This window comes from Tetrao urogallus (genome assembly GCF_951394365.1).
Source record: "Tetrao urogallus genome assembly, chromosome: 3".
NCBI classification, from domain to species: domain Eukaryota; kingdom Metazoa; phylum Chordata; class Aves; order Galliformes; family Phasianidae; genus Tetrao; species Tetrao urogallus.
Genome location: NC_136815.1, coordinates 33,188,375 through 33,200,419, shown reverse-complemented (window position 1 = coordinate 33,200,419; position 12,045 = coordinate 33,188,375). Strand labels below are relative to the sequence as shown.

The following is a 12,045-nucleotide window of genomic DNA, read 5'->3' as shown; positions in this document are numbered from 1 at the left end:
CTGAACAATTCAAAGTCCGCCCTCCTGAAGTCCAAGGTAGCAGTATTACTATTCCCCCTCCAGGCTCCACCGTGAATCACGAAGTCTATCATTTCATGATCACTCTGTCCAAGACAGCCTCCAACCTCCACATCTCCCACCAAACCTTCCCTGTTTGTGAACAGCAGGTCTAGTGGGGCAGTTCCTCTCGTGGGCTCTCCGACCAGCTGTATCAGGAAGTTGTCCTCTACGCATTCCAGAAACCTCCTAGACTGCTTCCTCTGTGCTGTGCTGTACTCCCAGCATACGTCAGGGAAGTTAAAGTCCCCCATGAGGACAAGGGCAGGCGACTGTGCAGCTTGTGCCAGCTGCTTATAGAATACCTCGTCTGTTTCTTCATCTTGATTTGGGGGTCTATAACAGACGCCCACCAGGGTGCCTGTCTTGTCAGCCCTTCCTCTGATCTTTACCCATAGGGATTCAACGTTATCGTCCCCAGTCATAATCTCAGTAGCGTAAAAGCATTCCCTAACATAGAGAGCTACACCTCCACCCCGCCTTCCTTGCCTATCTTTCCTGAAGAGTTTATAGCCATCCATTGCAGCACTCCAATCGTGGGAGCAATCCCACCACGTTTCCGTTATGGCTACTAGGTCATAGTTTGCCTGCTGCACAATGGCTTCCAACTCTTCTTGTTTGTTGCCCATGCTGCGTGCATTAGTGTAGACGCACCTCAGCTGAGCCCCTCGCCTCTCACCTAATCCCACTACCACTTCCCCAGGCTGCTCTCTAGCAGGCCTGGCTTTATCCCCCTCCCCCTTCCTATCTAGTTTAAAGCCCTCTCTACAAGTCCCGCCAGCTCCTGGGCAAGTATCCGTCTCCCTTTTGGAGACAAGCAATTCCCATCAGTAGACCTCAGGCCAGATGCCGAGTAGACCACCCCATGATCAAAGAATCCAAAATTTTTACGCTTGCACCAGCCTCTCAGCCATGCATTTATAAGATGGCTTTTCCTGGTCATCTCAGCGTTCATCCCTGTCACCAAGGGAATGCTGGCAAACACTGCTTGTATGCCCGCTCCATCAACTAACTTCCCCAGTCTCCTAAAATCATTTTTTATAATCCTCAGGCTTCTAACAGGGATCTCATCACTGCCGGCCTGAACTATCAATCTTACTCAACTTCTTCCTTTCAGCATGGTATTACAAGTCACAGGACTTCACCCAGAGCACGTTCAAATCAAGCAGTGCTTCTGAGAAGCAAGAAGGGCCAGCAAAGCATTTCCAAGTGCATTAGAAATCCACGTTTCACACTGTTCTCAACCTGTAAAAAAAGCCAAAGCATTTCAAATTTAGCCACTTTTCTATAAGCTTAATCTCACATGAAATTATATGAAGTTACTAACCGTGCTGGCATTTCAGATCCAATGATACACATCAACAACCAGTCAGATGGGTAAACGGCAAAGATATCATCATGATGCCAGTACAACTATTTTCGTAATAGACTAATCAGAAATAATTCTGAAAAGAATTCTGTTTAAGCCATAATAAGGACTACATATGACTACATATCCTTAGAAAAACAATATTCAGCAAAAAGAACCCAACTTTTTACTCTTTCCTCTCCCCAGCTTTACCTATGTGATGCCTTAAGCAAAAACTTTAGTTCTTGTAGAAGGATCACGAGTAAGAACTGCAAAGTCAGGCAGCAGTCTAAAAGCTTAAGTAACAGGCCACATCTTAAGCCACTGTAAGCTGGCACAACTGCATGCAGCAGCAAATATGGCTAGCAAGCTCTCCCCAGCTAGTGAACAGCTCGCTGGAGCCTCAGCATTGTAGCATCACAGCAGAAAAACTTACCTTCTTAAACACCCATACTTCTGGAAATCAACAGTCTGCTGTTGGCTATACACAGCTTGAAGTCAGCGGAGGAAGTCATCTGATAACACCTTTGAAAGATTAGAATACATCAAATCAGAAACAAAAGGTTTATCCCATTTGATTTGCCACCTACTGATGAGCTGGCACATCAGAGATAGTGTTACTCATCACAGAAATCAGTTGGGTAAACGGCAGAGAGTCATCATCACAGTGCCAGCAGACAGGTTCCCACGCGCCCTAAGACTGGAGCTATTTTTCCCAGGTACCAAGTGCAAGGGGATTTATTAGGCTGGCCTCCAGAAACGTGCTTCTAGAAATCTAAGCAGAAGTGTGTTTTCAACCATTAAGCACAGAACTAATTTGGTGTAGCCAGGAAAAAAAGAAAAGCTCTTTTAGGGCACAACAACATGGGTCTCTGCTGATACATTCAGGCCTTAGATGCCAAGTGGTTTTTTTTCTTTTTTTCCCAGAGGTGAAGTTCACTGCCACGATTCTCTGTCCACTCAGACTGTATTCTGACAGACTGATGTGGTTAAGTACCAGCAGGGATAGCGATTTGAGTACGTGTTCTCTATTTCAGCCTTTTACTTCCAGCTAACATCTGGTTAATCCGTCACAAAACTATTTATCCAGTTAAAAAAGGATTCTCCAGTGTTCTCAAGTCTCTCATTTCCAATTCCTTCATGATTCTTAAATTGATACTGACACCCCACAACACAGCAGTTGCAAAGATCTTAGAGCTGGTATAATACGTTTTAGAATTTTAGCCTCAGTAAAAGCTCAGTTAGCTCTCTAATGTCATGGAGTTCAAGTTCAAAGAACAAAAGGCCAGATTTTAAGGGCTATGGTTGTTAATTTAAAAATGGATAAAACCTCACCTTCCAAAATGCATGGCAGTAGTACATGGTAAGGCAAACTGAGCTCCATCACAGACAAATGGAGTCATTATATAAGTAAAAAGCTTAGTAGTAGGAAATCAGTCAGTAATTCAAAACATATTAATTAGTCTGTACTAACTGAGGAATACTCTCTAGGACAGTTTAAGACTTAACTCTTCATGCAAATAATCATATATCTTGTTCCATCAGTAAGACAATTTACAAATCTTAAACAGCTGCAGAAATCAAGACCTCGATTTCAGGAGACAGCTCTGGATGATCTCCTCACCACTAAGAACAGTGAGAGATACTTCTGTCACAATTCATGTGACATCTTCCTGCTTGCAAGGTAACAGCACAGAGCCGAGCCTGAGGATTCCCGAAGCCAGAAACCGACTCATCTCCTAACTGCCTTTGTTGCCTAAAACAAGGAAGAGAAGAAAAAAAGGTTTTATTCTGAGCATTCTACTATTGGGCCTCGAGCAAAACACAACAGCGTTTATCTGGGGAAAGCAAGCCAGTAAAAAAAATATGAAATGAGACTATTGTTGGCTTCACCATGACATGGGGAGAAAAGCAGAGAGCGTCAGTCAAAATTAAGGTTAAAAAGATTGCATTCCACCAACAGAAGAGTTCCAGAATGAAGAATGACAGATTGTAGGATCAGGCTGCTCCTAATGAACAACCACCACCAGGGAGAGGAGTATCCCAGCACAGTACAGCAAATAAGACAGCCTCTAAGCCCTTTGTGGACTGTGCTCTGCAGCACTGATTGATGGGTTTCCCTACAAGCTGAACTCGAGGTCAGCCCCTGCACTATGGCCCTGGCAGGGCACTGCCACAGAGACACCTCGGGCTGCCCTGACCCTTTGGGATCTGCACCTGCTGTGCAAAAAGGGCACGCTCAGGGTCACAGTGCAGCAACAGCCAAACTGGGGAAAAACAGTAATTTATCTTCACAATTAGGACATGCGCTTGCCAATCAAAGTGGCTTATCAGCAAAACCAAGTCTCTCCAGGTGCCTCATTTCCCACTACTTCAGAGGCCTGATGAGCAGCCTGTGAGGTCAGCACCCCAATTAGACCCACTTTAAGCTCACAGGTCACATTGCATTGCCAGAATCCTGCCCTGGCCAGCAGGCATCAGCCTGAGCTGAGGCCACTGATAGCAATCAGGCACCTCTGGTGAGCAAAGCAAAGGCTGATAACACTCGCTCATCCCTCAAGTGATGCTTTACGTTTGGCAAACGCAGCCAACAATTACTGCTTTCAGTTTAAAGGTCGGATTCATTTCACTGCCAGGACTGCACTCTTCAAATTAAACTGCTGGCGACATAACTTAATGCCTTAAAAGAAAAAACAAAACAAACAAACAAACTAGAAGCGACTCACTTAAAGTATTGAGCGCTGAGACTGACGTGGAACTGCAAGGCAGCATCAGCGAGCCACAGCCCTCTGCAACCACCCGAGACCGGCGCTGCGCCCCGTGCCCGCCGCACAGCACGGAGCCAGCCGGCCAGCCAGCAGCCCGCCCCCAGGAGCGGCGTGCGCCGGGCACGGCCCCGGGTTCGTGCGCCCCCAAGCCTCACGGAACTCAGAGAGGCTCCTCCAGCCAGCCGCTGCAGCACCACCGACCCACGCCCCGCACCACCAGGACCCGGCCGTAGAGCCCATCGCTGCCGTTGCTCGGCACAGCACGCCTCCGCTCAGCGCCGCCTCAGGAAAGGGCGGCACAACTGCGCGCTAGCCTTAAATAGAGCGCGCGCCGCGGGGCGGGGCGGGAAAGGCGCGCGGGCCTGCGGGCACCTCCGGCGGAGCTGCGCACGCGTAAAACGTGGTGTCGCTGTCGCGCTGTGGTGACGGTGAGTCGGTCCCGATGGGGTTGGCGGGAGATCGGGGTGAGTGGAGGCGCGGCTCTGAGCTGTTGAGGGGGGTTGGAAGAGCGGAAGCGGCTCGCACGGCTGTGGCCGAGCGGGTGGTGCGCGTGTGGCGGCGGGCAGAGGGCGTTCCGTGTCTGTGAGCAGAGCGGTGCTGACAGGGAGCGGGCCGCGTCCTTCCGCTGGCCTGTGACGAACCGTTCCCTTCGGCAGCAGCGTGCGGACGCAGCTTAGAGCCGTACGTTGGAAGGGACCGCTAAAGGTCAGTTCCCCCACACTGGCCGACCTCTGCCATCGCTGGGCCGGCCGTGCTGTCCGCACGTGCGTCCCCTCGTGTTTTACGTGCTTACTTCCCAAAGCCTCGCAGTGGCATGAAAGGAAGAAGCCTTTGCAGACCAGCGGGTGGCATTTTGTGTTGCTTTGCTGTGGGCCTCCTGAATTCTGTCCCTCCAGGTGTGTTATTTAGGAGCTGCTGCACCAGGTAACTGCATGTAACAGCATGCAGCACGCACATGTCGTGTTTTCTCCTAATGGTGATTCATCGGCATGTTATTACCTGCCCACAGTGCAGGCTGAGCTTTGGCACTGCCTTCTGGCTGTTAATTTCACTGCTCCTTTTTACCCTGACCTGATGCCATTCAAATAGGTTTTAGTTATGTGTGAACCCCACGTGACTTCTCCGTGCTTCTGCCATCCTACTTGGCATTTTCTCAGCCTAAAACTTCATCTGCATCTTATGCCCTCATCTCGTGCATTATTTTAAGACTTAAGTTGTGAAGAAGTCCTCAGAACTGTTAGTATAAATGCACTCCCAAAATTAAACAGCCAAAATTACCCCATTCCTCTAATAACACTGAAACAACTCCATGACGTTATTATCAGTAACTGTTCACCCTATGCAATTAGAAACAGAAGTGATACAGATTTTGCATCTCAATAAATATATAATGTCCAGTGAATAATATTTAATGTTTACCTTGACAATAACAATATATGAAAAGTACGGTGTTTTACAGAACAGATACATTAGATGGCACTGGTGCATATAGTTTAAATATTTCTTGCCTAAATATAGGAAATGATGTAGTGAATCATGTGCTTTGAACAAGCCAACTCTCAGGGCTCATTCATCTGAAGCCCCGGATGAGAGGAGTGTATTTTGATGTAATAGTTCTGGGGTAACACTTAATAGACACATCACATGCAACACAAGGCTATAGATCAATACAAGTAATAATTAATGGAACTACATTTAGTCTGTAGAGCAGTCTGTGTTTGTTGTATGCGTGTAGAATAAATTTCAGCACATCTTTACTTAACGTGAATGTGCGCCCCCATTTTCAAAGAGCTCCATGCGTTTATGACTATCTGAAGGATAAGGCATGACCTGACTGCTGTCTGTGGGCTTTCTGCTATTAGTTTCATACCATGAGGAAAGGGCACGCGTTATTTTGATGGCTATTTGCAGACTTGTTTGCCATTTGTTTTTCTTCAGAGCTTGTATTGCACTGCACTTAACCAGTATGCATTTCCTTGTCTCTTTTTCCCATCGTGTACCTATCAGCTTCCTGTGCAGAGGTGGATGAAAACAGCTGTTGTCAGCAGTCTTGCCCCTGTTGCTGTCAGTGCTGACAGCAGCTGCCTTCTCCTGTTGCCCTGGTTCAGATACCAGCAGTATCCTCAATGATGGAAGCCAGTGATAAGTCTCATGAAGTTAATGAGGTATCAGAGATCTTTAAGAACCAATTCCTTCTGATCCACAAACAGTATTTCAGGAATTACGGCTTGCTGATGTGATATTTTTTTTAAATTTAAATATATATGTGGTGTAATAAATAACTTTTTTTAATGAAAAGGGAGACTACTGTTGAGAATTTGTTGATGTTTCTCCTTGGTTTGCACTTTCTCCTTGTGCTGAGTGATTCAAAAACTGTCCTGTCGCTCCAATGTATAGCCTGGATCGCATCGGCCATTTCTGCAAGACAAGAACAAGCACCGTGCTGAAACACCTGGGGTCTGAATGCAGCTCTGAGTGACAAAAGCAAAGCTTTATGTGGTGATGGAATCATGACAAAAGAAAATAGGAATCTGACAGTACTGCCAAAAAAAGTTGTGTCTTGTCACTTACTGGAAAATTACGATCTGTGCAAAGGAACTGCAGCATGGATATCTTTGGGAATAAACAGTGAGATATAGTTCCTAGAAATTCTCATGACCCAACAAACAATTGTAACTCACACTGCTGAGGTGTCTCACCACAAGTTGCATTGCAGCTGCTCTGCCACTAAAACAAAGCAAACCATTCCCTCGATGCTGGAAGGGACACTGCCAGGATGCCCCAGTGTTGGCTCTGCGTGCAGCCCCTGCATGCACACCCAGCTGTGCCAGCCTGCCTGCTCTGGTGGGGAGGGTTTTTCTTGCAGCCTGGGAGTTGCCATGCTGTGGGTGTTCAGCTGTATGCCTTGCTGTAGGAAGGGACGAGCTCAGCTTGAGCGTGGTAAGCTGAGTTTGGTTGTTAGAATTGGATGCAACATGCTGTCTTTTCAGGCATCCCTTTGATGCAGAAATACCTGAAAAAGCCAGCATGGTCTTCCAAGTAGTACCATTCTTTTAAAATTAAGGCACTTGGGGGAACAGGCTGGCACCTTTCCTGAGCAACAAAGGTAGCTCTAAAACTGGAAGGGGGCTGTCAAAGCATTAACACTGCAGTTAGATTTCAGCCCTTCCATTTAAAGACATAAAGAAGCAGAATGTTCTCTCTTAGAAAGACCCAAAGATCTCATTTGGTGTTTTTATTGCAAACCCGATGTTATGAATTCATCTATATTAAGGCATCTGAGACATTACCTAACTTGAAGTAATTAACCCTGCTTCCTGGTCAGTGTACACACAACAGCACTTGAACGGTTTAGTTTCCACATTATTTGCATTTACTGTGCTTGACACAGGAGTGTTGTTACAGCCCTTATCTGTACTGCTCTTCTCATATCCTGCACTCAGATTTTTTGAAGCATTTACAGTGATTTCTCTGGGACACTTCTGTTCTAGTTCCAACTAACGCATTAATTTACTACCCAAAATATCAGAAAGTTTGGTTAGACTGATAGGATCTCTGGCAAAACTGCAGGTAAATGAAACGCAAATAGGATTATCAAAAATAACTGCTGAATGAATCAACTGTTGCTGTATTCCAGTAGCCTGGGAAATGTGCAGCTGGATCGTTTAACTGCTTTAATGGCTATTTTTTCTGCCGGCAGTAGTTGGCAGCCGTTGAGTAGTGCTGTGAGACCTGTGTCCCCTCACCCTGGCCAAGCGATCTAACTGAAGCTAGTGAGAGCTTATTTTGAAACACATCACAGTGTTTATTTTTTTTTTCTTAAATTATAGCCATGTTCTGATTTATGTAAAGGTTTTGCTTTCCTAATGAGCCTGCTAATCATTCGAATGGGCTGGGAAGCCTACATTCACATCGCGCTTTTTACCACGACCAAGAGCGTGAACAAGGAGGTCTCTGTGACTCAGTCACTTTAGAGGAATTAGGGATTACTTCACGAATTAATCATAATTAAATCATTCTGAATTCATCAGCCTCTTAATAAAAAAACAGCAGTGCGCTAATTCACTCCCTTAGGCTGGAGCCAAAGAAAACACCTCGCAGCATTTCAGCATCACATGTGTTTGGAAACAGCTCCCATCCACAGGTACTTCCTAACAGCAGTTCCCCTTTCATGTCCTCTGCATCTCCTGGACCTATTTTGATGAAGGCAGGAGAAACAGCAGCATGTACCAACTACGTGAAATACAAGCATCAGAAAAGCACTTTCACAGGAGGAATGAATGCATGGCCAGTAATTAATGTCTTATTTCTTATCTTGGCTGCCTCAGCAGGAGAAACTGCAGACTTACAGACATTGCCAAGCACTGCCATGGCCGGGATGGCCGCTGTAGAGCATTTCACATCTTAGCGGTTCCCCCATACGTTGTGGTGGGTTTGGAGCGGGTCTGCCAGGCTTCCCATGGACACTGAGCAGATACTGGCATTTCCCTTCTTAGGATGGAGTCCCACTGCACTTGGACTTCAGCTGTATCGGATATTTTTGTGAAAAGTCCCTGAAGGAGGGGAAACGCCAACAACTCCAGGTATTTCCACCAGGCCTGCAGCAGCCAGGTGCATAGTTATATGGCTCTGGCAGACTCAGCTAAAGCAGTCTTTCTGCGCATGCGTTCTAGCAAGGTAAATCAGCCTGCAATTGCCGGTTTCGTCTGAATATTTGAACGCTAGTTAGCTGTCCTACCTTGACAGGATGGAGGTACCCATCTCCTCGGAGGGCTCCCAGGGCCTCTCCTGGAGACTCCTCCTCGTCCTGGAGGCTGCGCGTGAGGTGCGCGATGTAGGTGGTGGCCAGGAGGAGCACGTCCAGCTTGGAGAGCTTGGTGTCGGGCGGTACGGAGGGCAGCGTCTTCTGCAGCTCCAGGAAGGCATGGCGCAGGGTCTGCACCCGGCTGCGCTCCCGTGCGGCGTTGGCAGCTGCGGGTCGCCCTGGGCCTGTCCCGGCCCGCTGCCCGACGGCGGGGGGTAGGCAGGGGCTGCTGCTGGAAGCTGGAGGTGGTGGTGACTCGGGCTCTGGGCTCAGGGTCTCCTTGCGGGCCTCAGGTAAATGCCTACAGTCCATGGGGGGCTTCCCTGTGGGGAGGGGCCTGTAAGTGACAAGAGCGTCCATGAGGCTGGCAGCCGTGGCTGAGGGCTCATGTGGTGCGTGAACCTCAGTGCCAGGCCAGAGCTCCCCAAGCTCCTCATCACCCCTCACCTCATGTCCACCGTACTCCCACTGCGCTCACACTGCAACTCCTCGTGTGCTGCCAGGAGGAGACTGGAAGCCCCACGGCCAGGAGTCACTGTGGGACCAGGAGACTGTGGGGTGCAAGCAGCACCCAGGCTGCCGGCACAGCCCACAGCACGGCCCCTGCTGGGTACAAACTACCTGTCTGCAACCTCAGCTTGAAAATAAACACAGGTTGTGGGCATGCACCAAAAAAACTTATTAAGTGAACGTAGTATTTTCACCATCCAGAGAAGGAGGTAAAGCATGGAGTCACATTATCTCCTGACTGCTGAAATGGATGCCTTCTAGAAGCAACTCCTATCAGAAATGTGAAGGCTGCCGGCTCTAGGAAAACCAAGGCTGTTGCATAAGGATGTGAGTGACTTTTGGGCTCACTGTTCATAAACTGGTTTGCTGCCACACGCAGGTACAGAATCAGAACTTTCTGGGTGGTGCTGCATGGAGCCAGGAGTTGGATGCAGCAGTCCTTATGGGTCTCTTCCAACTCGGTATATCCTGTCATTCTACAATTTTATCTTACACCCTTGAAAAGGTGATTTTTCTTTTGTTTGGTATTACAGTGAGCACTCTAAGGATTACTTTTTGCTTTTCTGAGCAAACCTGGCTGACCACGCTGAGCAGTGCTGCCATGGTAGGTCCCATTTATAACCAACAACATTAGAATAAGTGTGATTTTTTTCAAAAAAATACTTATTAGTTAAATGATATGGGATGTGAGACTGCGTATATTTTTTTATTAACAGTCTCAGAGGTGATCGGGGCTCCATTTACTGCAGAAAGAAAAATGTTCCTTGCAGATATAAAGGGGAATAGAGCCCCAGAACACAGCATCCGTGTTTTGAAGGGGGAAGTTTGATGGCTCAAAAGACTGGGAACAACATCTGCATGTCCTTGTACACCCAGCATCACTCAAGCCTTTCTGAGCTTGTCCTATCGCTTTTGTTTTCTAACTTAAAAATCGGAGTCCTGTAAGCTGTATTTCGGCCTTCAGGGGGCAAAAGAATCATGTGAAAACAACAGCAAAAACCTTCCTTCGAGCAAAACTGCAATAACTGCTGAAAGGTCTTTCCCAGCTTCCAGAAAAGCCTGTGCCAAACTCCTTTTCCTTGAGCTCATTCAGTTCCCCAGCAATAAATACTCCGTCGATGTTCCCCAACGCGCAGCACTCTGCAGTGAGAATCATACCTGAGCCAGTCGCTTTTATCCAAGCAGAGCTTCCGAGCTTCCTGGGCAGCTCCCGGCTTCCCTGCCTCGCAGAGCTCTGTGTTGCCTTGGGCCAGCAGCAAAGGCACCTTATGAAAGCAGTCAAAAACAATGGGATTTTAAATATCTAAATAAAAATCAATACACGTGAATGACTGAAGGTCTCCATTTACAGAAGTTAGACCTTGATGCTGCAAAGTGTTTCAGCCCCACACTGAAGTCCCCAGAAGTCCCAGTGCAGCCACAGCTGACAACAGCAAAAAGCCACAGCAATGAGCCGAGCCAATGACTGTGATAATTATCATCTATGTAAAGTAAAACTCATGGAAATGTACTTGAGCTTGTCCTGAATGACAGCAAAAAAACAGTCCTTGAGTCCCGCTGGCAGTGCGGGGGTTTAATTTACTATGTGATCAGGTAATAGCATATTACTTTCCAGTGTTTTCTCCCTCTGTTAAGCTGGCTCTGCGTGCCTGTTAGTGACACAAACATCTCCACTGCCACTGCTGAGTCAGTATGGTCATGAACAAAAGCAGAGCATGGTACAGCGCCCAGCTTCATCAGTGGGATTTCTCGTTTGCTATCCTGCTGAAATCCCACTGAAATGAAGCAGTCTTCCCTGACGCTGGATAAGCCTGCGTTGCACAAGGATACAGACAAACTGGATTAGCAGTGCTGGTCAATCTGCTAAAACACTTTTACGGCGGATTTACATGCAGTTATGTCTTTGCAGTGTTGGAGTGTGACAAAGCAGAGTTATGCTGGCATTGTATATGATAAACAATATAGAAACACACGTACCTGAACACCTCATCTCCTCATGCGTCCCTTGGAAACTGGAGCGAGCGTTGTAGGAGCTTCACATCTGCAGAGGATGAAGTCCTGGGCCTGAGGAAAATAAGCAACAATTCACCTGTGGAAATCAGAGGTTTCATTCACTCCAACTTCTGTTCTGTGCTGTTGGCTTTCTATTGAGAGCACCGGCCTGGGACAACGTGACGCCCAGAAAACCAGGGTGTCTGTGGGGATGTGTGTTTGTGCTCACATCCCATTCACTGCGGTTTGCTACCCTGGCTTCTGTGGTCCCCAACAGCTCATGATCCAAAATGCCACTGCAAATTAGTTCCCGTATCACCTGGTTGCAGATTTTGCAAGCAGGCTTGGGTTTAAGGCAATGAAACATTCCCCTGAGCAGTGTGCCAGCACACACGGACCCAGGGCAGGCAAAGGGATCTGGAGCCAGTGGCACGGCATCCCATCTCAGCATTCTTTCTGATGCACTTCCGCTGCGTGCCGCATTTCTCGGGTGGGCAGATGCATGCAGATTTCACGCAACATCACAAAGACAGCATCAGTTCAGAATTTCATTAGTTTGCAAGAGA

The 12,045-nt window shown here is 47.5% G+C and overlaps 1 protein-coding gene across 1 annotated transcript; it reads right to left on the bottom strand.

The window, feature by feature from the left end:
• Positions 1–4,456: 4,456 nt before the first annotated feature.
• On the bottom strand, positions 4,457–11,962 carry TCF24 (transcription factor 24; the record flags this gene model as incomplete). Its single annotated transcript, XM_079533862.1, has 5 exons — positions 4,457–4,820; positions 6,482–6,591; positions 8,912–9,314; positions 10,627–10,790; positions 11,945–11,962. 5 exons carry the CDS (start codon positions 11,960–11,962, stop codon positions 4,457–4,459), a joined length of 1,059 nt encoding a protein of 352 aa, XP_079389988.1.
• Between the last annotated feature and the right edge of the window lie 83 nt (positions 11,963–12,045).